Source organism: Cantharellus anzutake (assembly GCF_015039405.1).
Source record: "Cantharellus anzutake strain C23 chromosome Unknown EI90scaffold_16, whole genome shotgun sequence".
NCBI lineage: Eukaryota > Fungi > Basidiomycota > Agaricomycetes > Cantharellales > Hydnaceae > Cantharellus > Cantharellus anzutake.
The window spans coordinates 443,599-467,226 of NW_024066966.1; the positions used below are offsets into that span (position 1 = coordinate 443,599).

At 48.9% G+C, this 23,628-nt stretch overlaps 8 protein-coding genes and 1 non-coding gene across 9 annotated transcripts; 2 read left to right on the forward strand and 7 right to left on the reverse strand.

Moving 5' to 3' along the window:
• Positions 1–1,716: 1,716 nt before the first annotated feature.
• Positions 1,717–2,678, reverse strand: EI90DRAFT_498677 (uncharacterized protein). The gene is made up of 2 exons (XM_039067702.1): positions 2,672–2,678; positions 1,717–2,605 (listed from the first exon to the last, which is right to left on the reverse strand). Exon 2 carries the CDS (start codon positions 2,455–2,457, stop codon positions 1,882–1,884), a length of 576 nt encoding a protein of 191 aa, XP_038917763.1. The 5' UTR covers positions 2,458–2,605; positions 2,672–2,678; the 3' UTR covers positions 1,717–1,881.
• A 204-nt stretch (positions 2,679–2,882) lies between these two features.
• EI90DRAFT_3145033 (DUF1929-domain-containing protein) lies at positions 2,883–5,960 on the reverse strand (the record flags this gene model as incomplete). Its single annotated transcript, XM_039065223.1, has 9 exons — positions 2,883–2,909; positions 2,987–3,683; positions 3,775–3,847; positions 4,130–4,425; positions 4,541–4,819; positions 4,911–5,003; positions 5,081–5,358; positions 5,469–5,524; positions 5,804–5,960. 9 exons carry the CDS (start codon positions 5,958–5,960, stop codon positions 2,883–2,885), a joined length of 1,956 nt encoding a protein of 651 aa, XP_038917764.1.
• Positions 5,961–7,206: 1,246 nt separating this feature from the next.
• On the reverse strand, positions 7,207–8,544 carry EI90DRAFT_3050725 (uncharacterized protein). The gene is made up of 3 exons (XM_039059777.1): positions 7,946–8,544; positions 7,705–7,910; positions 7,207–7,588 (listed from the first exon to the last, which is right to left on the reverse strand). The coding sequence occupies exons 1-3, from the start codon at positions 8,503–8,505 to the stop codon at positions 7,254–7,256; spliced, it is 1,101 nt and encodes a 366-aa protein (XP_038917765.1). The 5' UTR covers positions 8,506–8,544; the 3' UTR covers positions 7,207–7,253.
• A 179-nt stretch (positions 8,545–8,723) lies between these two features.
• On the reverse strand, positions 8,724–10,238 carry EI90DRAFT_3050730 (uncharacterized protein; the record flags this gene model as incomplete). The annotated part of the gene is made up of 5 exons (XM_039059778.1): positions 8,724–9,031; positions 9,061–9,503; positions 9,525–9,541; positions 9,582–10,010; positions 10,197–10,238. Coding segments are annotated over 4 exons (1,137 nt in total), but the record flags the coding sequence as incomplete, so codon positions are not given.
• Positions 10,239–13,878: 3,640 nt separating this feature from the next.
• Positions 13,879–16,539, forward strand: EI90DRAFT_499148 (uncharacterized protein). Its single transcript, XM_039067703.1, has 4 exons — positions 13,879–14,323; positions 14,384–14,454; positions 14,517–14,947; positions 14,995–16,539. The coding sequence occupies exons 1-4, from the start codon at positions 14,192–14,194 to the stop codon at positions 16,431–16,433; spliced, it is 2,073 nt and encodes a 690-aa protein (XP_038917767.1). The 5' UTR covers positions 13,879–14,191; the 3' UTR covers positions 16,434–16,539.
• Positions 16,540–18,368: 1,829 nt separating this feature from the next.
• On the reverse strand, positions 18,369–19,400 carry EI90DRAFT_3145035 (thioredoxin-like [2Fe-2S] ferredoxin-domain-containing protein; the record flags this gene model as incomplete). The annotated part of the gene is made up of 6 exons (XM_039065224.1): positions 18,369–18,410; positions 18,467–18,580; positions 18,654–18,864; positions 18,927–19,150; positions 19,203–19,232; positions 19,290–19,400. 6 exons carry the CDS (start codon positions 19,398–19,400, stop codon positions 18,369–18,371), a joined length of 732 nt encoding a protein of 243 aa, XP_038917768.1.
• A 184-nt stretch (positions 19,401–19,584) lies between these two features.
• EI90DRAFT_3050740 (regulator of chromosome condensation 1/beta-lactamase-inhibitor protein II) lies at positions 19,585–21,545 on the forward strand. The gene is given in 7 exon segments (XM_039059779.1): positions 19,585–19,927; positions 19,983–20,164; positions 20,223–20,612; positions 20,671–20,786; positions 20,838–21,008; positions 21,062–21,489; positions 21,506–21,545. 5 exon segments carry the CDS (start codon positions 19,989–19,991, stop codon positions 21,454–21,456), a joined length of 1,248 nt encoding a protein of 415 aa, XP_038917769.1. The 5' UTR covers positions 19,585–19,927; positions 19,983–19,988; the 3' UTR covers positions 21,457–21,489; positions 21,506–21,545.
• EI90DRAFT_t112 lies at positions 21,520–21,601 on the reverse strand. The gene has a single exon. It is a non-coding gene; the product is annotated as a tRNA-Thr (tRNA).
• A 512-nt stretch (positions 21,602–22,113) lies between these two features.
• On the reverse strand, positions 22,114–22,691 carry EI90DRAFT_3015098 (uncharacterized protein; the record flags this gene model as incomplete). The annotated part of the gene is made up of 3 exons (XM_039056866.1): positions 22,114–22,179; positions 22,285–22,587; positions 22,614–22,691. 3 exons carry the CDS (start codon positions 22,689–22,691, stop codon positions 22,114–22,116), a joined length of 447 nt encoding a protein of 148 aa, XP_038917770.1.
• Positions 22,692–23,628: the final 937 nt, after the last annotated feature.

Genomic DNA, 23,628 nt, shown 5'->3' on the forward strand with positions numbered 1-23,628 from the left:
TCCTTGAGTACATCCGGGACTTAAAGGACAAACAAGAATTTACCAACATTGAGGCAAACCTCTATGATGCACTCAACGATATTCCTACGCTCACGGAACTTGCAGTCATGTCTCTATTCTCACTCTGTGTCTCTCACCCATATGTGGAACACGCTAGGAGGGGAAGGCCAACGGAAGTAAACATGCTAAATGAGGGAGCATGGCATGAACACGTTTTTACCTTCATGCAATCCCTCATAGCTAATCCCGACCTTGTTTTGGGTAAAGATGCAGAACCAAACATGGCTCACCTTGACAAGCGGAACCATTGGATTAGACCCGATACCATTCAGGCCATCCAACATCTTTCTCCACACCTCCCCAACCTCCGTGACGCATTCATCGCATTCACCAAACGGGCACTTGACACCCTTACACGGTTCTCAGCTGAACTCATGAAAGGGTCTGAGATCGATTTGATGAGTCCAGAGGAGAAGGAGCTTGCCTTCATGCCTACAACCAACGACACAAATGAGGGACTTCTAGGAGAAATGCGCAGTGCACTGACCAAAAACCCAACAAAGACTTTAGATACTCTCAACGCAGAACTAATGATCCGTCATAATGATGTCGACGAATTCATCACAGCAAAGCTTACGCCAAGAAAACACAAGATCTTGCGGACAGCCGGTCGATGTATCAGCGCATCGGGATCCGAGAAAGCTCGTAGAAAATTGCTTGCAGATGCTGGAATAGCGAAGGTTGCAGAAAATAGGAGGAAAAGGCAGATAAAGGAACTCAAATACACCGCTAAAATCGAGGCATTAAAGGCGGTTGAACTCACCAACGACATAGAATGGGCAAGAAACCCGAAGACAACTATCGCGCAGCTGGAGCCTCAGCTAAACGCATATAGGCTCCAAGATGCATTAGTTCCCCTCAGCAGTCGCATGCCAAAGAAGGCCGACAAGGTTAGAGAGCTGGTGGTAGCAATTGAGCGCAGGAGAGGGCGAGAAATGGAGGATGCGGGAGATAGCGAGATGATGACAGCCGATCAGCACAATCCCACAGAGTAATTTTCAAAATAACTGGCCATTTAGATTACTAGAGACCATATATTGACGTTAATAACAATAATCAAGAGATCGGAGAGAGTTTGAGCACTTTGTTGGATGATCAAAGGACTCGCCAGGTTTCGCGGGGAAAAGTGGGTCACGTGGGGGTGGCACGCTTCAACGTGGATTGCCGACCCCCATTATGAACATTTGATCGACCGTCGGAGTTAAATTCATATTATACTGCGATCGATTTGGATGAATGATTTGCACCTTATGTCTACAGAGAGTTCTCAGGACGTGTTTGATGAGGGCCTAAAAATACAAGTGCGTGACTGGACCCAAGCATCAACGTTCTAGGACGTCCTTGTGTAATTCGAACGAAAACCGCATGGGCCCGTTGTTATCGCCTTTTCATTGGATAAAAAAAATACTTGATAAAATTGCCAAAAGAATATGACTGCAGAAAAGCGGGGTGCGTAGGCATGCAATTTGCACGAAATTACATGATTCAACATGTTAGCGGCTGAATCTAGCTAGCAAAACTGCGTAGTTCCAAGCAGACCCATACCCAGTGTTGAAGCACTAGCTCGGCAGGACGGCTCAATTGGGATGGCTGTAGATTGATCCTCAAGGTAGCCGGGAGTCCTTGGTCTATGTAGGATGATGGAAATGGTGCCGAAAGCACTACACATGTATGCCTATGGATGGCAACCAATGCGTACGCACAACAACCTCTGTAGTGAATCGTGCAAAGGGCATCTGCCAAGCGCAGTGCAAACGGAAAATAGCCCATGCAGTCCGGTCACCGTCATAGGGACCGGTAGTAATGTAATGAATGCATTGTTTAGCTATATATCAACAGAGCAAAGTGGACAGAAATCATGACAAATGGATCATGAAGATGGCGAGTCCAAGTTCGTGCAAGGATGAATGTTTCTAGAAAGGAGGCAAAGCGTCCCGAGAAAACGTGGCAAGGGAACAAAAAGACAGAGATGATAGGAGATTTAGAGAGTAAGAATACGGATGTGTGTGGAGAGTAATGAAGATGGGGGGGGAAACAAAGAGGTAAACAACAACCCGGAAATGAAATGAAGGAAAGCAAAAAATAGATAAAGAAATGAAGTAAGGAACAAGAAACAAATATGGATACGGGGGGGAAATTAGAAAGAAAGAAAAAATTAGGAGTCCAAGTCATACAACTGACTGTGGAAGAGACAAAAAAACGAGTCCAAAGTCCAACTTGAAGAGAGGGTATCACGATGACGAAGGACGAGGAGAAAAGGAGACAGGGCGCAAGAGGAAAGCTACAAGCCGAGCAAATGTACGAAAGAGAAGCTAGAGTTCGTGAGAAAGAGATAAGAGGCATCGTTACAGAAGAGAGCGGATACGAGTAGCCAGACCGATTCATCGGACGGGACATGGACGTGAGGGCACATATGGTCCAATAGGATAGGGTCTGCGTGAGATACAGAGGGTTTGGTATCCACGGGAAAGGACGCAAGAGAGGGGGATGAACGTTCGAGCGGAAGCAGAGGCCGTACAAATCGAGACGCTGCCACCCCCTGCCCCTGTGAAGCACGTCAGGCCAGTCACACTGAAGAAGCTTGAACCACCAATTTGGTCAAGGAACGCGCCTGGCGAGGAGAAGAGCGGCACGACGAAGCGAAGCCACGACAGGGTCAAAAAAGAATATCCGAATCGAGGTTTAAATGTCACCGACTTCAAGGGCCGAAACATCTCAACCACCTTGGAAGCCCACCAATGAACTTGCCCATGCTCACATGGAGCATCATCGATCATATCATCGAGCACCAAACCAACCCGGCGACAAAGAAGAACGCTATCCTAACAATCCCACCACCACCACCACCACTGGCACCATCACCAAATTGCATAATCCACGGTACCCTCCCCCTAAGAGACAGAGCTCCACCTGAACCACTCTTCACACGCCCCGTGGACTTGGGCCCAATAGTCGTCAAGGTGCCAGTACTCGTCGTCGGCACCGGAACGACGTTCCCCGGCAGAGGAGTGACAGTGTTCACCGTTTGCGTCCCAATCTGCCCATTCCCCACCGTAACCAACACGCCCACGGACGGCACCCCATTGACAACGATATACAACACCGCAGGTCCAGGCGGGAACAACGTCGGCAACGGTGGAAATTGCGCAACATGTAAAATGCCACTCCCATCCGAATTCAACGTGTAACTCGTTTGGAGCTCAAGGTACCGCTGTCCCATGTTCAATCCATGGGTCGAGAAGCCGGTACGAATCAATATCGCTTTCGTACCGTTCAAGCTGTACAATGGACCGTTCCCTCCATCGTTGATTTTTAGATCATCAGCGCTGAGTTGAACATCGAAGTAATTCCCACCGTATCCGATCTGGTCAATCAACCCAGAAGGGTTCGGACGCGTATAGTTGAAATACCAAGGGTAAAACAACTCGACACGGTATTCAGTAGGATACTGGACGCCATTGCCAACGGTATAATCCGGATTAGGATTGGAACCAGCTATCATGACAGACCCATCCGTCAATAGGATAGCTGTAGAGTGGTACATACGGGGAATTTTGGATGACCCCAAACCCGCCCGTGACAATCGCCGGGATGTGGGAATACCCGGATGAGGGTCATAAATCCTACGAGAACGCCACAAGAAAATTGGGTGGAAGGATATACATAGGTCCAATTTAGCCGATTAGAAATATGTAAAGGAGGTCTTTGACGTACAAAGGTGTCAGAATGGGCGAATCAGCATATGAATGCCCAATAGCCCAGCTATCATTCCCATATCCAGCAGTACCTGATAACGGAAGCGCGAATTCAGCAAAATCGAACCCACCCAAAAAAAACACGCGGCCACAGGGATGAGGAGAACCAGCACAACCGTTCCCAAGCGCGCAACCGTGTTCGCAGCAGGGGAATCATCAGTTGCGGCCACCAGAAAGAGAGCAACCGTGTTCAGGAACGCCGCAAAGGCTACCATGTGCCCGTTCGCGTCCCGTGATGGTCTCACTCCCGGGCTCTCAGCCACCGATGCCAAGAAAATCCCAAACAAAATCAAAAATCAAAAATAACAACTCACCCAGCTTGGCCCCATTCACCAACAAGATCCGCCCATCCGGCAAAAGGATGAAATTACCCATCGTCCTCGCTTCCGGCAACACCGCATCGTTCACCCAAACAGGTTTCTTGTCATCCGGATTGATCTTCACGCAACTCGTGCTTGCAGGGTACGTAGGCACGATCCAGTTCGACGACGTCCATTGGCCAGCGGCGACGTTCGATCCTCCACAAAACAGGACCGTCGCGGTGTAGTTGTTGGCTGGCGTCAGTGGTAGGAGAACACTTGCTCCAGAGGCGGGGTACGTTCGAACGGCACTGTTGTTGTTCATCATTTTGGAGATATCAAAGGGGACGGGGGGGGGAAATACCATATAACCATCACGTCCGTCAGTCATAGAAAAAAAAAAAAAAAAAAAGGCTCTGGACTCACGCAGGGATATTCGCAAGTCTATGCTCCACATTATTCTTATAATCATAAACCTCCGTTTCCCAATTAACCTGTATGAACAAATTCCCACTGGGTAACAACCACGTCAACGGGAACAAATTCGCTGGTAACGTTTCGTCTAATATAGGTAAATAGACGGGAGTTCCGTTACCCTTCGATGGCCAGTATTCTAATGTGGGATTATTCTGATCTGCAGAGTTGAGATAGCCCCCGATGTTATCTCCTCCTATGATGACGACGCTTCCATCCTCGAGGGGTTCACTGATACGAGAATGTGAGCATTTAGGGGTAAAGGGGAGGAAGGGGGGAGGAAGATGATTCGTAATAAATGAATGAGCGAATAGGAGCTTACACAGTTGGATACCACCTGCGGGAGGACATGTAATTCTTCGGATTATCGTCCCAATTACACGTCCCATCATCACGCGGCATCAACAAACGAATCCTACGCCCCCCCAAAAGACATTCAGTCAAAAAAGTAAAAAAAAAAAAATCAACCACCAGAGGCAAACAACAACTCACGCAGCACCTCCATCATAATCATCATAAGGCGCTCCTCCGTACGCCGCAGGGTTGTTACCCTGCACACCCGGTGCTACTCCACCCCATGACACACCCTCGTTCCCACCCACATTTATCCACCTTCCATCCCCTAACGAAGACCCACCAGCACAGAACGTATTGGAGTATATGTCCATAGCTCGAACAGAATAAGTTGGGTTCAGAGTGATTTCGGAACCCCAAGCTGGATGACTCTTTATTCGGAGGGGGTTATCTTCCGTCTTGTCCACGACATAGACCTTGTTGAGAATAAGATGATATTTGAAATAAAGGTGGACGCAAAATGTCCAAAGGGGAAATAATAAGTAATATGAGTTGTGACAAAACGACAAATGAGGAAGATAAAAACCTTATTGGCGGTACCAAGGAACAGTTGCTGCGCAGAGACACCCGAGGTACCGATGACTGACCGGAGGTTGGTGCAAGTGCAAGAACGGGTAAGGTTGTTCAAAGTTATTCCGGAAACACGACGAAAACCACGGGAACCGATCAGGTATGAGAGAGAGAGTCCAGGAGATCATCGGAGTTCGCGGTCCATATCGTCACCAAAGTTCATGTTTCAAAACAGAAAGAATCAAGAGTTCAGACATGAGTACTATCGTCGATCTTCATGAACACACACACACAGAGACAGATGATGGAACAGATGGGATGAGTCTACTGGATATGGATTTTTTTATGTACCTTGGAAGGTGTTGGCTGGTCCCGTCCTGCTAGGTTGTCCAGGTGGTGGAACAGGCGTCGGATCAGCTCTGGCGGTAGATGTGAATAGGGATGTTGATGTGACGAATAAGATAAGAGCAGTGCGAAGTCGTCTGAGAGCTGATAAGGAGGAAGACATGATGAGATAGGGAGGCGGCTGTTCGACTGTTTGCTCTGTGGGAGTTACGCGTCGCTGCCCAAGGAGAGATGCACGACAAGGATGAACGGCAAAAAATGCCTCAAGGGATGGAGGGGTTTATAAAGGAAGGGGGAAGGAGGAGGAGGAGGAGGAGGAATGTTACAAAAAGGAAAGGAGGGAGATAACTAAAAAGAAAGGGATTGGAGAACGAGGGGTTTTATTTATTTTTTTGCCACGGACGAAGCTTAGGACGTAAAAAGAACGAGAAGTATTGTATGTAACATATGTACAATACCGAATTCATATCTGCAACTTATGTATGAATTGTAATATAATTGATTTCTCGAGATTGCTTTAGGTAATACTTTTAGTATTCCTCGCGTGACTCAGTTTAGCCAAGCGCCCAAAACGCATCTCTCTGGTTGTTAGGATAGTACTGCTACATCATTGATGTCCAAATTTCATCTGATTTCGCTCGGAAGATGGAGAATAAAGAGGGGATTTACTACTCCAGTAGCTCAAGCGCGCGGTCTGTGATATAGGCCAGAAAAAAAAACAAAAAAAGACCCTGAACGCGGATGAGGAAATGCGGGCTTGATGCGGGCTGCTTCTCGTTCGGCCTACCTTTTCACCTCTTCGTCTGGGGATGAACAAGCCATGACGACGCGCGCCGGTACACATATCGTGCTCATATCAGTTACTGATATCATTAAGTATACCACTGTGCTTACACGTTTCACTGTTGCGCTACGTGTAGCGCCTTAATTCGCATCTTATCTCTTTTATCAATTTTTGTCTGATATCTTGTTATTGCCTTAGGCGCTGCGCGGTTACAAAGTTATGGAGAGAGAGAGATCTTTCCCCATTTGAGTATCTCCGCTGAGTGCCCTATGACAATTACTTAACAAAGTGGTCAGGGCTCAAGGACCCCGCTAATTTATCCGCGGAGACATTGATGCTAAATAAATGAGACCGACGTCGCCGTCGTGACAATTCATTGCCTCGTCTGTTTTTTTTTTGGTTGTGATGATGACATCTACCCGATAAACGAAGGGTGTCGAGTGAGTAGTTGTTACTTAAGCGCCTACATACATAACTCGATTCACCAAAGTTATGTATGCAGGATCCGGCGGTTGACATCTATATCATATCTGTATTACAAATAAAACAAAATCAAATGAGTTGTTGAAGCGTCCATGCGCTTCCCTCGTGGATCTATCTATCTACATATTTTCGTTACATAACGCACACATTACCTCCACCTTGACAGCCGCCGGCTTCTTCCAAGCCGAACTACTCCCTCGCCCTCCACCATCCTTTCCCATACGAAACTATGATCTCCTCACCTTTCCTAATCCCTTCTTTCCCGCTCCAAACACCCATGCACAACATCCCTTCAATCCAAACTTCCTCAAAGAACGCATTCGGTCCCAGCCGGGTCGATATCGTTTGTATCTTCTTCGCACTAGTAGTACTACTGGATAAGGATATGGGTACGCCACGATAATCGTTGATGAATCGAGCTTCGTTTCCCATCTTCTCGGCATCTATCCCGACGTTGATGTATTCTATTGTAGATTCTAAAAGAACGGAAGCATCCGCGGAAACGTTCAGCAGCAGCCCGAAAGCTGTCGAAGAGGGTGAAGCGCTTCTTTAGTTGTCATCAGTTTCCTGCTGGTCTCGTGAGTATGCGCCGTGATCAGCGAAGGGTTTGAGCGGTTTGAGCGGTTTGAGGGTTTCGAACATGACAGCTTTGAGTGTGTGAGTTTCCCTGTACGTGCGAGTGACGTTGGGGCCAATGCAGATTCACCGTCTTGGGAGTCACTACTGCCATTTCCCCAAAAACGATTTTGAGTGGCGGTTTCACTCGAGGATAATGCCACCCCTGTTTCGCCTGCAACGTCATCACCGCCATTTCCACCGTTACCGGTCCTCACGCCAGTCGAGCCCCTATTACGTCCTTTGTACCTTTACCGGCACTACACCATTCGTCGCCGGCCACCTCTGAAACTCTCGAGCGTTTCACAGCTTTGAACAATGACAAATCATAGTTTGATCCAACTCTCTCATCGACATGTATCTCCCCCGCGTACTCACAAATGAACGAATGAGGTTTGATCTTTCTAGAAGCGAATAAGCCTTTTTGGTTGTATGCAGGGTGGGAAGGGTCGGTGATGGGCTGGATGAAGACAGTTCCGCTCCAAGTAGGTTGATGGTGGATTGATTGCGCTGAGGACGTTGCAGCGTCGATGGTGTCGCGCGGCTGGGATTGGGTTTTCGGTTTTATGTTGTTATTCTTGGCGCTGCTAGTCGTCTTATCATTACGTCTAATAGTGGAAACGCGCAGCGTGTCTCGATTATCAGGAATGTTCATCCGGGATGCCGATGCCACGTCTCGCCGACTCGATGCAGCTTGATGGTTGTTTCCATGGGTAGAAGCCCCACGAGGCTGAGTCATTTGCTCGAGGACGTCATGGGGAAAGTCTTTCGCTAAACGTGACTGACAGATGTATTGTACGTTCGATGGCCAATGATGTGGTGCCATGGTTGGAAGCGTGTTTTGGATTTCACTTTAGGCGCTAGCTCACCAACCCATATTTGAATGTGATTCAATTTAAACTCAAAATTGGCAAGCGAGTTGACACGTGGCGTATACAATAAGCGCCAATGCACTTTTTTTTTTTCCTTGTCTAAAGAGACAATCGGAAATGGTGCAAATCTGACAATTCGGATCCGGGGGATTGTTCCATAGACTGAAGACCATGTACTCATTTTTCTAACGCTCCCGTCATATCATAGTTAAGTTCTTCAATGCTACATAGTTCAAACCCAGATCAAAATCTCCCCGCTAGGAATAACGAACCAACCATCTTCACTCTCTCCAAATTCCAACCAAGCCTTCCTAATCCCTTCCAATTCCTCCATGCTCGCTAACCCTTTCTCGATCGCAATCTTTGCAAAATTAGACTTGGTCGCTCTATCAGCCCACAACCCACTCCACCATTTCACTTCCTCTTCAGTCGAATAACACCAATTGCTCACACTGCATATCATGTTGTTCCGGCCTCTCCCTCTCCCGCCCTCGCCACTTTTGCCCCACCTTCTTCTTCAACTTGAAGTAGTAAACCTGCCTCTCTGGCCCAAACGTGTAACATCTTTCCAGCGTTCGGTTCGGTTCCGATGGATTTGGCCACTTGGATGTATTTCCTACTCCATTCTTCGATCCCTTTCGATTCAGGATACCAAATGAATCGATCATATATCGATTCTCGAATTGCAATGATCCCTCCTCCTCCTCTTTCTTCTTCTCCCGCCCCTGACGAGGATGGTAATGACGGTGACAATGATGATGGCGGTGCTGCCAAGGTTTTGTCAACGTTCGATCCCGAGTTTGATTTCGAGAATGTTGGCCTTGGTTTGGTGACGCGTTTGATTTCTTTCAAGGCACCCACAGGATCTTGAACGTGTTGCAGGACCTGATGAACATGAACGACGTCGAAAGTAGTCCCTTCTTCGAATAAACCCAATTCATCATCCCCTCTTCTTCACCCTTGCCTTGTTGACCCTCCTTGCCCTTTCCCCTCTTAACCAAATGAAAAACATCGCCTTTAAATAGGTTACGTTCACCAACCCTTTCTTCCTCGCATCTTCCCTAGCTTGCTCCAGGATGTCTTCCGAAATATCGATACCGATGATCGTGCCTCCCGCAGGAGCGATAAGCGACGCAAGATCATTCGTTATAGTTCCAGGACCGCAGCCAATGTCGAGAATTTTCAAGTTTGGTATGGTCGTTGCACTTGTGGTAGTAGTAGTAGTGGGTGGCGTGGTACTGTTACTACTACTACTACCGTTAGGAGTGGCGGAAAGATCATTCGAGGAAAAGGTATTAGAAAGTCGGTAAAGGTGTGGGAGGAGATAAGCGCAGGAGTTTTGAGCTGTGCGCCAAGTATGGGAACGGAGGACCGATTCATGATGACCGTGTAGGTATTTCTGATTTGGAGGCGGAAGTAGAACAGAAGCGGTAGTGTCACTGCTGCTACTGGTTCGACGCCTTGACGTTCCCTGTGGATAGCGGTGATGACATGAGGGGAAGCTAGAACACCGAGTTAATATGGGGTTGGTGCTTTGTCAGAAATAAACCGGAACTTTTGTTTCCTTATGGGACGTACGTACGTTATTTACCTGGTATGTTCGCACTTGTTTATAACGTGAGCGATGGGTTGAAGTACGGTATGCTTGGCAGAATTCTTGGCAAGCTGTACCTGCGTGCACGGGTACATTAAATACCAAAAAGCTGGAGGCTTTCGGCCGGAAAGTCTTATCGGCCGATGTCATCACTCCAAAAAGGAAGCCTTTTTTTTTTCTTCTTGGGTTGCTGAGGTTTCTTGGTAAGTCCGATCCGACGTAATGTCTGGTGCCCGACGGCCGACCCAGCCAGCCTATAAGCCAGCAGCTGCATCGGGATTACCATAAAAGTCGGATTTAGCTGGCTAAGCTGCAACAGGTCTTTCGTACAGGACAAAGTGACCATTTCATCTACCTGTATTAGCAGGGAGGTCAAACTCGTGTTATATATAGAGACTCTTTCTCGAAGTAAAAGGTGGATAGCACCGATAACTAGCTTTTTCGGCCATTCGATGAATTACTCCAAAGTCGCAAGTTATATGGCATCAAGCCCCCCTTTCTTTCTTTCCAGTTCGGTTCTTCTTTCGCTGCTCTCTCTCTCTGGCTAGCAGTGATTCTCAGGGAAACATAGAATTAAAATACCGCATACGGGCATGCATGAAACTTTGATGGTTTCGTGGGTTTCGTTAGTTGGTTTCTATTGCTCTCGTTGACCGTTGTGCTGAAGGTTCAGAGATTTCGTCGGGCTTGGACTATATATATATATCCTATTTTGTTTTATCATCTTGGATGATCAACGTGATGACTCTTGTATGGGGGGGGGGGGGCACGAAAGCGTCGATTCGATCCTTGGGCTCTTCCGCCCGTTTCTTCTGCTACTCTATTGATCAGGGGCCCAGATAGCCCCCCAACGTCTGATATATATATCTATGCCTTAAAAAAAAAGCTCGTCTGATGATGATTCGTACTAGGCCTCGTGGCTTTCTATGCGAAGAAACATCATGCGTTGCTAGGAAAGGTTGGGGGGAAGAGGTTTTGTGCTACGAAGCTTGCAATCACAAGCTTTGGGAGTTTTGTTGCCTTCCCGAATTTCGTTAGGGTCGCGGGAGAGAAGCTGCCTGCATGCTCCTCACGCGTGCAGCCGTACTGATATGAGAGGACCACGAGGCGCCGTATTCAAGGGTGGTTGAGGCTGTCAAGAGCTAATACTTTTTTTTGGGGGGTGAGTTGGACGATAAGCTGCTTGCTACTATCCAAACAAGCCACCCGCTTCGGGTTTTCTGTGGGATGGCTTACGTCAACTGCGGCTGACACAGCTGGCTTTTTTCTGGGCTCCTATGTGTTTCTCAGTCGCTCAATCGGCTGTGGTGGTGTGTTAGTTCTGCGAGATGTCTTTTTTAGTAATCCATTTTCCGGCACCGACCTGTTCTATGTGTGCGTATTTGTAGTTTACATGTAACAAGGGGGGAGGCCTTGCACACATGCATGCTGCTGGAGAGAAGGCAATAACTTCCATATGTTATGTTCTAGCTTCACAACTTCCCATTCAACATGGCAAGACAGGGGAACAGAACATCCGGCCTTTCCCTGTCGATCTTCCCACCGTCAAAACATCTCCGGGTGGAGGAAGCTCGCTGATGCGGTTACCTATACATATGCTCGACAAATGCCTACTCAGAATGGCATGATATGGCGCTTTCATGCTCAAGTTGTTGTGATGCTTGTCATGAAGGGATTCAATGCTGGCCTTTTGGAAGGCACGCAAGTAGCCGTCCAGTTGATCCCTTTACCACTCTATGGGCAGGTCAGTATAGTGGTACTTACAGGTGTCGTCTATTTACCACCGCGATATCCGGGATTTAATCATCTCGGTGGCCTATACTGGTAGGTCGTGCCTCTAAACAAATAGTGTCACGCTAGGGGGTAGTACCCGGCCGCCTAACCGTCAATTCTAAGGGCTTCGTTCAGGAAGCTTTTTGTGTTGCTTTCGGTTGCAGGTGTTCCCAGGGGTGATGTCGCTTTGTGCGCTGCAATGCTTGCACGGTGTTGTGGCCAGGAGAATCAGAGAGAAGCACGAGGATGCCACAGATTGAGTCCTCATGATGCCTATACTCGGGGAATGCGGACCCCCTAAGCATGACACATAGTACCTCGCGATCTAACTCCGTATCGTCCCCACATACGGTTAAATCCTATTGCATATTGCTTCGGTGTTTCCTTGTTCTATTGAAACTCCGGCGGGAGAATTGTTCCATAGCTTAAGCGTCCTGCTTGCTCCCACCCTCCCACCCTCCCTCCACGTGCATATCACTATTCAGGGAGTTGGTTCGACATCCCTTCCATTGCTCGGAACTCGCTTTCCTAGACAGTACGGAGCATGCAATCAGGGGCCACACGAGGCAGCTCTTTCTGATCAAGTACAAACGAACGACACGCTGAAGGAACTCGCGGGCGGCGGCTTAGGGAGCTGGCGAGACACATGATCTTGCATGCTACGTACAATTGATACCTTTCGGCCTTAGATTTCCTAACGTTTTGTGAAATTCATGAAGCGCTTCTCGAGTAGAAGTCCATTCTGTGTTGCTCGGAGCACTAAATCGAGTGCCTTTCTTTAATCTGCATGGGAACGAGCTACATAATGCAAACCTAGGGGTCTAGTTTGTGGGATAACTTAAACGTGTCTCGTTGTTCCGGTCAAGTGCGGCTGTGCACATGATAAGTATGATCAGACGTGCCATGATAATCAACGGTATCATGGTTCCTGCCTATGGACTCACTCGGAATTTCTCACGTATTTCACATCGACATAGGCCTGAATCGATTTGCTTGGGTCGGAAGTCTACTCCCACCAATAGGCAATGCCCCGAAGTGCTACACCCTTTGTTCTGGATGTAGGCCTTTGCTCTATCACCTTCTGACACCGCAAATAGCAAGGGACACGCACCACTTGTTTAGTTTGGCCTCTCAGAGCTAGGGCTTGCCCCTCCGATGTTCGATCATCCACGTATCCAAAAAAGCTAGCTTTTCATTTTTTTCCAGGAAATACCCCTTTCCATCACAATCCAAGCAATGATAATTTACAAATGACCGTTCCTCAACGTGTTCTTTGAATAGATTATTTGTTTGTCGTTAAGGGGGAAGGTGTCGATCATGAGGGTTGCTCTGTTCGGAACGGATATAATGCGCTTTTGCAAGTTGGCATTGCTCCCTAGAGCCAACCGGGATTTGTACTGATTTTACGCCGGAGTATCTAAGTCATGGATGAATGTTATTGGCCCGTTGTAATCAATTCCACCGGCTTATCTGTGCCCTGGGCACATGAAGAAGGTGCGAGCACCTAATAAGACTATGCTGCGGTGTGTGGGCTCCCACTTGCCACGGAATCGGTCAGTTTGGTTCCGTCCCGTGCATCTCACCTGGCATCGTGGTCAAAGTGAAATATCTCCAGTATGTACATTTTCTGCGATCAATCGAAAATGAATTGTCGCCGTAACCACGGATATGTATGTGATCCAAGTGCCCACATCTCAAAGATTCGATAAGACGAGGCAATTTGGACAAATTCACTACTTAACATGACGGGATCTACAGCTTAAGGCAATAATCTCTGATAGGGTTGGCGAACTGATCGGGAATGTCATCTCCAACAAACTCGTTTTAGACTTGAGTAACTGAACCCTAAAAGCAAGCACCATAACAGGTCAATAACGCGTGGCCCCGTGCATTGATGAGGAGCTGTCCCCTGAGCTGTGAAGAAGCAAGGGGCAAACAGGGGAACGTGTTTCGTTCCAGGCAAATGAGAGATTTGGAATGGGATTCTAGGGGTAGTTGCATCGGAGTAGAAGAGGGTGCTAGTAGTATGTAACCAGCAGTTCGAATGTGCTTTCTGGGAGATTGAAAATGGCAAGCCTGAAGAAGCTGGCCGTGTGAAACAGCGTGTCGACGGATATGAATAACGAAACGTGGGTCACAAGAGGCGCGTGGTACGACACTACCCCTTAGGCAGGACTTCAGCCTCTATGACTTCGTAACTACTCCTCTACTTTTGCCAGGAACGTGCCGCAAGTAGGCGATCTGTTGACTCGTTAAGGCCTGTTGGTTGAAGTATGTTGATTTATTTACATTCCCTGCAGCTAGCTGACTCCGGAAGCAAATTGGATTGTTCATCCTTCCACTTCCTTGCCATGGACATCCACCTGGAATCGTTGAGTAGAACCCAACTACAGCAGTTGTGCAAAGTTCGACTTTTCTGTCAATTTTTGTTCCCAACGATCTGAAACCCACCCCCCATTCTGCAGGACAATAACCTCAAGGCGAACTTAAAGACAGACGCCCTAATCACATCCTTGGAGTCGCACATTGCTCAAGGGTAGGTTTTGACCACTTTGAAACCTTTCCCCAGATAGTGGTTCACCCTGTCGCACTTGACAGGCATACTCTAATTTCTTCCGGCGATCGGACGCGGACGAGCAACCCCCCCGTGGGTTCTCGACCCCTATCCTCTCCTCCGACTCCCCGAGCCACCGAAGAACCCCCTGCCCAAACTCAACGCAGCCGCAAGCCCAGTCGCGCTACGCGTGCCAATAGCGGAAGCGCCGCCCGATCTTCTGCACCCCCAACCCCAGTCGTGTCCGAGTCCGCGGTAGTAGAATCTGAGAAAGAGAACAAGAAGGAACCACCAAAGCGGAAAGCCCGTGATACTCAGAAACGTCTCGGAGTGGGGAAGCCACGTATAGCCGGAGGGGACGGTGCCCGCGCCGTCACCCGAATTGTCTCCAGTCGATCCGCGCCCCGGACACGTTCACGAGTAGATATAGTCGAAGGGAATGGACGAATGGAGGCTGTTGTGGAGGAGGAAGAACGTAAGTATACACCCACTCTGCTCTTCTCCTGCTTACGACAAGGCCAGCTCCCATCTCCGGACCACAAGTCACAACCCCACCAGCAGAAGAACCCAGTGGCTCCAGGACAAGCACTGCGATATCTCGACGAATAGCCTCTATCGAACTCCAGATAGCCCAACTCATTACCTCAAGAGACATGCTGGTTTCCACTCTCTCATCTCAGGAGAAAGACTTGATGGGTGTCAAGGATGACATTGTCACCGGCAGATCACGAATAATGGATGAAGTTTCGAAGCTCATCGATTTGCGAATACAAAAACTAACGCCATCTGGAAACGAAGCTGAAATGCAGCGACAACTTGAGGTCGAACGTGAGAGGACAGCCGCACAAATAGATTCGCTTTCGAAAAGAATCGCTACCCTTGAGGAACTCGACCATGGCGACCCCAATCCTACTCTCTTGTCCACACCCGGCGCTGGTAGTTCAAAGGATGGAAGCATTGTTGGTCTCGATCCTTCTGAACTCCTCCACCCCTCTCTCCGTGATGACACCCCTCTGATACAACCCGGTCCCGGAAGGAAACGTGTCTCGTCAGCGGAGCTCGAGTCCCCGCGGGTGTCCAAGCGACTCAAACATAGGATGCCTTCATTTGACACAACGGCTGCCCTTCTCGAAAACGCCGTCGCAGAGACAGGAGCGGCGGTAGTACCTCCGTCGCCTATCGCGCCAGTGCCAGCAATTCATGAGCTTGCACCGCGGACCCCTCCACTGACCCGAAGTGCCCGACGACAAATACTTCCCCCTGAGAGTCCCCGTGGCGCGGCTCCGACTTCGCTCCTTCGTAAGCTCCCGGGGACAACAGGGAGTCCGACTACAGACAGCCCCCGAAGGGGAAAGGGCAAGGGCAAAGAGATCGTAGGGAACACTCTTCCTTTGACTTCACCATCCAAATCAAGAACGGCAAAGGAAAGGACTTCATCATCTAGTGCAAAGGATGTCCCTGCCACCCCCAGACCGGTGTCTTCGAGAGCCAGGGACGGTGAATATGGTGTTTCAGGGATAGGCAACCTGCAACCACCCGCTACCTTTCTCGAGCGGATAGACTCAAGTGCTCGAAATCCGGGGGATACGTCCCCCGCTTTCCCCGTCTACGAGCCTCCGAGTCGCTTCAATCGTAGTCTTGGCTTATCATCGGTTGAAGGACAAGACATGCCTGGAGGATTATTACCTCCCTTTGGATACGGCACTCCGCGCCAGCCGTCAGGTAGCAGCAGTATAGAGACGGAGAGCCCCAGGATACCCGTTGAGATGATGAGTGATTTACCGACTCCTCACATCGAAGAAGATCCATGGACCGTCACAGCAGATGATGCGCCGCCCCCGAGTCCTGGAAAAGGAACACTTTATGGGACAGAAGTTGTTCCTGATAGCGTCGATGATGCATTCAAAGCCACCAGACGGTTAACGCGGAACCGGAAGTTTGCGGAAAGGGACGATTGGTGAATGTGATCTATTCCTTGTTTTTTTTTTCTTTCAAAAATTTCCCTTCTCACCCTTGTTCGCCTTCGAGAATCACTTCTCATCGGATGATTTATTTTGTTCAATTTTTTGTCTTCAATGTTGTGTTGTTCATTGTTCACTCACATACACCCAACCGCACACCTACACCTACACCTACACCTGTCCCAACATCCCCCACTACAAGTTGAATGATTTATATAGTCAGTAACGTATTACGTATATTACGACCTAACGTTGTCGCTTTCTTTTTGCAAACCTTTCGCTCTGAGCATTGACCCGATGCGCGCATGAGTGATCGATAGGTGTCTACGTCAATGCTGCCCATCTTGGCTGCATAAATCCATTGATCATCGTTGCTCATTAATACTGAAGCAACATTGAATACGTATAATTAGCGGGGGCAAAGTTCGCAAAGCGTTCGAACTCTCGCTCATTATCACCTGGTCCCCACAACTATCATGGACACTCCACGTTCGATCAGGGGCCATTCGCTGCAGCGCTAGACGAGCCATTTCGTGGTCGCCTACATATATCGAGGCAATTATATTAACGGATGCATGCGTCCATGGCAATGCGTGGGAAGGAATTGTGAGTATGCGGACACGCAACACCTGCAGCTAAAGAACCCGAATCGTTCATTCGTTTTATGTCTCTCGAGTTTCAGATGGAGGTGTGGCTAAATTGACAGGCACTGGTCAACTATAGGCTGAAGCAGCCTTCGATCATATTAACAGAGCAGCTGATAGACGGTGTCCGAGCCTCGGGAAAATCTATTAAAGTCAGCGCAGTGACCAGGGTCGTGTGCAATTTTGTTTCGGCCCATTATTGGGTCGCTTCGGCGGTGGCGTCGGCGGGGCATCGGGAACCTCTTTTTTGCTTTTTACTATTTCCGACTTGCGACGGTCAAAGTTCGTACTTTCTATCTATATTCCAGAGTGTGTCACACCCTCTGCTGGGAAGCTGTGAATCAAAATGTGCAGGGGTCAAAAGTTATATTATGTATGCTTCCAATCTAACACAAACTGCAGCGCAATATATACCTGGCACAGGTCACATTCAAGCAAACGTCCCAAAAAAATCGACTATGTAGTTGTGAGCTCAACCAACTGGGTAGTTCCCTATTCCACTTACTATTCCCTCTTGCCTCCGATTCCCCGGGTATCCGCATCACCCCTGGTGAATTCGAACAGTATAGTATAAGCCGTACGTATTGTCATGAGAAATGGGTCCGGCTTCCATGCAACTTCGTTAATTTATGCCTTCCACCTCAGCTTCACCTAATCACTGTGTGTACCCCCAATACGTTCTGATGTAGAGGGTGGTGCTTGTGTAATTACCGCTTCTGCCCCCCCCAATTTGCGCTTTACCACAAATGTTCGGTTCTCTTATCGTGTAAGACAGTCTTCCATGTCCGTCTCATATGCAGGACCCCTGATTAGCTTCGTAGTTCAAGTACGTGCCTGCACGCTACTTACATCCTGTAAACTCAAGCCATCAACTATTCGATCGATTATGCGCTAAACGTCACACTTATCACGTTTCCGCGCGTAGTTGCCTGAGGACTCCTCCACTCCGGGTGTTGCCAAGATTGAATGAACATAAGCTCATGCTTCCCTTGCTATCTGCTCGACCACGGATGACAGAGTCTCGTTTTCATAAAGAAAGTAATCTGCTTCCCATTGTGTTAGCTACTTATGCAATGTAGTTTGGGTCCTTCGCTGAGATAAATTTCCCTCCTTGCTTGGCACAAAGTCGCAATGGCCTGACCCTGACCTTAGTCTTCACACTCGAGGTTGCCTGAAGCTGGCGGCGTGAGTGTTTTTCGCAAATTGTATCCATGCAAGGGCGGATGTCCCCCTTGGCATCAGAGCGGCTTCATCTTCACTAACATATTAGCCAAGAGATAATCATACAAATCTACTGGAATTCTGGAAGGCAATGTTCTCCAGGACCGTAAGGCTGGGAGGATGGGGTTTACAAGGGTATCCAGATCGGAAAGGGCAAAGCGGACACACCTTTGTAGTCAAAGACGTTAAGCCCGAGGAGTTCTCGCTGGTGTGACGACCACTCTGCGGCCCAGGTTTTGGTTTCTGTCCAGCGGCAAAAGCGTCCAGAATCTTCTTGGTGGTCTCGGGGTAAGGTCCTCCTGGAATGCAGAACATCATAACGGGAATTTAGAGATGAACACGATAGCCTGCATACGTAGAAATCATCATTTACAACTATCATGGGTGCATTGCTGCATGCGCCCTGACATTCGACTTCAACGACAGTAAATTTTCCATCCGTAGTGGTTTCGCCAGGTTTGATGCCACCCAAGTGCGAAGTTACGGTATTCAAAATGTCAGTCGACCCACACAACATGCATGGAGTCGTCGTGCAAACTTGCACAAAGTTCTCCCCAATCGGCTCACTAAGGGAGTGAGGATGTAAGGGACAAAGTAAAAGTAAGCCACGTCTGTAAAGGTGATTTACCGGTTGAACATGGTGTAGAATGTGGCAACCTCGTAAACACGCATCGGTGGTATTTCTAACAGTTTGGCAACGTATTGCATGACGCTGATGCTAGTCCATCCCTTGTTCTGGCGCTGCCCGAGGTCAAGCAAAGGAATGACTGCGGCTTTCTTGTATTGTGATGGGTATCGCCCAATTATTTCGTTTGCTCGCTGTAGGTTTTCAGGTGTGAACTGAAATGGGATCTACAAAGAGCCAATCAGCCCCGAGACAACCCAAGTAATCAGAACAACAAACCTTAGGGTTGTTATAGGTGGTATCCCGATGCTGTTTGAAGGTTTTTGGCCGTGAGTAAAGGTCCCCAGCAAGTCGCATCATACTCACAACGAACAGATGATCAGAACGAGTGGCAGTGGTCATCGAGAATGGTCTCGATACGATTCTCGACGATATCCGAGTAGCATCACGATAGGCCGTTCGAACAAGCATTGACATCGTTCACAAAGCCCAAACGGATGCAAAGAGAATGGGTCGGATGCGTGGGAATCCTCCTAACACTTGAACTGGACGTCATTGAAACCCCTCTGAGCTCTGAGGCAACATCATGTTCGGTGCCTTTAGGGGACCGTGTTCTCGAGGCTCTTATCCAGCCAAAGACTCCTGCTCGCTGTCGCTAGTGGCTCTGTGGCCTCCCACCTTATTCTGCGGCAGAAGATTTCAAATGACCAGAAGAGCGAGCTGGCCATTCCAAAGGCGGAATCAAAGCTGAGAGTAACTGGCTCCCATCCAGCTGTACTAGAGTCTGGAGAACTCATTGCACATGGATGGGGTTCGCCTAAGATCATTAGCCACATCTGGCTGAGACTTTGAAATTTCCTCTGCCAGTTGACCGCTTATCTGGACATGCATTCCGGGACGTTGCGCTTCACGATACTCACGGGGCGCTAGTGGATGCAGCTGGAGATCTACATCAATGGGGAGATGCTGTTGGTGACACACCTAGATGCACACTGAAGGGCGAAGTGGGTGTGAACGGAACGTGCAATCTGGGGTTCTCATATAGCCCGCTGTCTCTAGGATTTAATGCATTTATCTATTTCGCCTTCAAACATATTCGCTCTCTCCCGTTCTGGTCGAATTTTCTCCTTGCCATCTGACGGTTCCGTTCCCGTGGCTCAAACGAGCACATACTGGATACTGAATTGGTCTCCATCGCCATATCAGCTCACCTCTGATGCCAAGCTCCACTCGGGAGAAAAGTGAGGTCTGATTCCCCCCCCCTTCCCAGACGGTCAAAATTTAAAGTTATTCGCCCAGATTCACGTCCATCTCCGCTGGCAATAATCATCTCCTTGCCGTCACTTCCGCCGGGCGTACGTTTACCCATCCCATAACTCTCAATGCAAACTCCCATGGACAGCTGGGAACGCGTAAAATACACGTCGAGACCGTCGGTGGCTCGTCTCCAAGAGAGCAGGTTGAGCTTATCCCTAAATTACAGGAAGACCCATTCTCAAATGATACCCCTTTCGCTCGTCCTAAATCCCCCGACACTCCTGTTGGGCCTGAGAAACGTCCTTCGCGACTGTTGTACGAAATTCCTTCGCTGAGAGGGATCAATGTTGCACAAGCAGTTGCAGGTGGAAGAAGTAGTTATGTACGCACGAAAGATGGTCGCGTCTTATCGTGGGGGGCGAATGAGTATGGGTGAGCATATCGTCGTTTTTTTATCTTGATAACATTGAGGTGTTTTCTTCCAATCAAGGCAGCTGGGTTTGGGAGCACTTGTTACACTTCCTTGTGTATTTGTCCCAACAGAGATTTCTTTAGCTCGGACATACTCTTCGGGCACTTCTATCAAATGCACCGATCTCGCAGCTGGTATTTATCTGTGCATCCCATCCTTCTGACTTACCTGATGGCGCCTATTAGGAGGCGATGCGGCATACTTTACGGTCGAAAGCAGTTCTCTTCAGCTTCCTGTTCCGGCTGTGGACGTCTTTGCCTGCGGAATGGGACAATGGGGTGCACTGGGAAATGGGTCCTTCTCCCAAGCACAGAGCACACCAGTCAAAGTTAAGGTAATCAGTGGAAATGCAATGCGTAAGGGCCTCCCATTTGTGTAATTAATCATTTTAACGCTTACCCTTCCCTAGATAACGAAACAGAAGGCCGAACGCAAGCTATCCGCCCTATAACGATAACCGCTTCACCCACGGGTGGCCACACGCTCACCCTCCTTTCTGGCGCACATGACGTCCTCGCGTGGGGAGCCAACGGATCTTACCAGCTCGGCAACGGTAAACGGTCAAACCTTCCCCAGCCGACATACATGCGTGACTTTATGGTGACCTACAACCCTACTTCGGATCCAAACGAGGCAGCAGCGGAGTATGGATTGATCCCAGAGAGGATGTCGCTGAGGGTGTGTATAGTAAAACAGTTGCTCGATATGAAGGGGACGAGCCATGGGAGGAACGTGAAGGTGCAGGAATGGCCGGTTGCAGGAGGAAAAGCCAGCTTAATCTATTGGCGTATTGCCAATCCTTAATCCTTTTGATCGCGCATTTTGTTCCTGCTTACTACCGTGGTTGATTTAGACATGAAAAAAAATTGCCCCCTCTGTGGATCGAACACAGGACCTTCGCTTCTCATCTTATACAAGAGCGACGCTCATACCACTAAGCCAAGGAGGCACACTAGCTAAAGCCTCGCCTCTATCCTCGGTTGAGATGTAGTTTGGCCGGACAACATAAATTCAGCCAACAACGTGGATCCCATTAACATGAGCCCTTCGGGGTGGCATACGCTTAAAATTGGAACATAGAAGAATGAGATTAACATAGGCAGGCAAGACACCCAATATATGAAAAGGTACAGATACAGAAGGAATGTGCGTTGCAAGATGTACAAGAAAAGAGAGGAGGGAACAGTACGGAGAGTCCACACAATTCATCGTGTCGTTACATAGATTTGTCTTCGTCGTATGTTCTATGGTTGTGCATAACTTGGGGGGAGGACTAACGAGCGGCGACGAGTTGAGAGAGAGAGAAGTCCATTCAATTGGAAACGTTGGCGCCGGCAAGAGACGAGGAAACGACTGACGCGTAACTACGCGGCGTCTTGAGTAGACGAACGGCGGATTTGGCATTGAGGGCAGGAACCATTTCCCAGCCAAGCTCCTCTTCAGAGGAAGAGCTATCATCGGCTATTGTTTCCTCCATGACCATGACAGGTCGCAGTTGAGGTATAATCTCGTAATCGTGCGCAATACCTGTCTCCATTGTCGATGATGTGCAAAACACACGATAGAAGCCCGAGTAGACATACCTTTCCGCTTACGTGGTGACTTTATTAAGTCATCGAGGCTAACACGCACGGGATCGCGAGGTGCCACCGCGCGGTCCTCAGCGCGTTCGAACTGCAACTGACCGCGCACATCATCCACGACGTCATCATCATACAGCACGAGGTCCACCTTCTTGATCCATGCGTCCCAGCGGGGATTAGGGGCGTATCTGATCGCGTTATGCCCAGTGTTGATTAGGTGTTTCTTCGCTCCGCGCCCAATGTTGCCCTCTGGGCGTTTGGGAAGCTTGAAGATACGCTTGATCACACGATCGGAGGGTTTGAGAGCGCGCTGGCGTGCATGCTCGTATTCTCTCCGGTCTTTCACATCGAACTGGGGGTAGTAGGGAGTGGGAAGACAGGAGCCTCGGTGGCCTGGGTGCCGGTGTTCTTCGCAGTCAATGCGTCCGTCGGCGTAGAAATGTGGGTAGAAGACATGGATGGAGTAAATACGTGTCTATGGTGCTCAGTTGGGCGAAGAAGGGATCCCTTAGGGATGCTTAAAGAACAAAGAGGGGTGTTATCGGGGAGGATTTATACCCTAGCCTGAACCGGGATTGGCAAGTTCCGGTCCCCATAATCACCTTCAGGAGTCATCGGCCACCTAGCCCCTCAAACGCGATACAGTGCCCCCAGCGCGTCATTTTGCGCATCTTTGCTGTGGATGGCGTGGCAAAGTCGCATTGTATATGCATGGGCAGTGCAACTGGCGGCAACCCAACTCTCACGGTCTCGCTCGATCTTGTCACGGATCCCGCCATTGACGAAGGCCTTCGCCATATCACGTCAGTTGTTAGTATCCCTTGCGACTACTGTGCGCTATACTAGCTACCCTCAAGCCATCTCTGCGCACATGCACTTTGTTACTCTATAATTGAGCGGCATTCCCGATCCGATTTCCAACGTATGTCTCAGCTCGAGGAATAACCAAGTTGCGATACCATGCAGCCCCCTTTATGATTCATATCGTGGGTGATCGGTAACAAGTCCGACTGCGTGGTGGTTGGGTGCTTATGTACACGAGAAACAAACGTTGGATGGCTGTATTTGGTTGATGATATATGTGACCATATATGCGCGCGGAATCCTCGATCCGGTTTGTCGTTCGGTGTGAGCCGTTTTGCTAGCTGAGCCCTGACCAAGTAGGAATATAATTTGTGGAACAACCGCACCGCTTCTGGTTGGAAATGGGTGTTGGATGACCAAAGAAGCCCGGCACGACCGTTCGTTCTGCTTTCGCCGGAAGGACCTACAACGCCGGTGCTGGTGCCGGTTCCAGGTGATTGACGAACGTGAAGTTCTCGGTCTTCATTGAATGGGCCACCGATGGCCGATCATCGTAATGCATATGACACGTTGGCTTCATTGTGACACG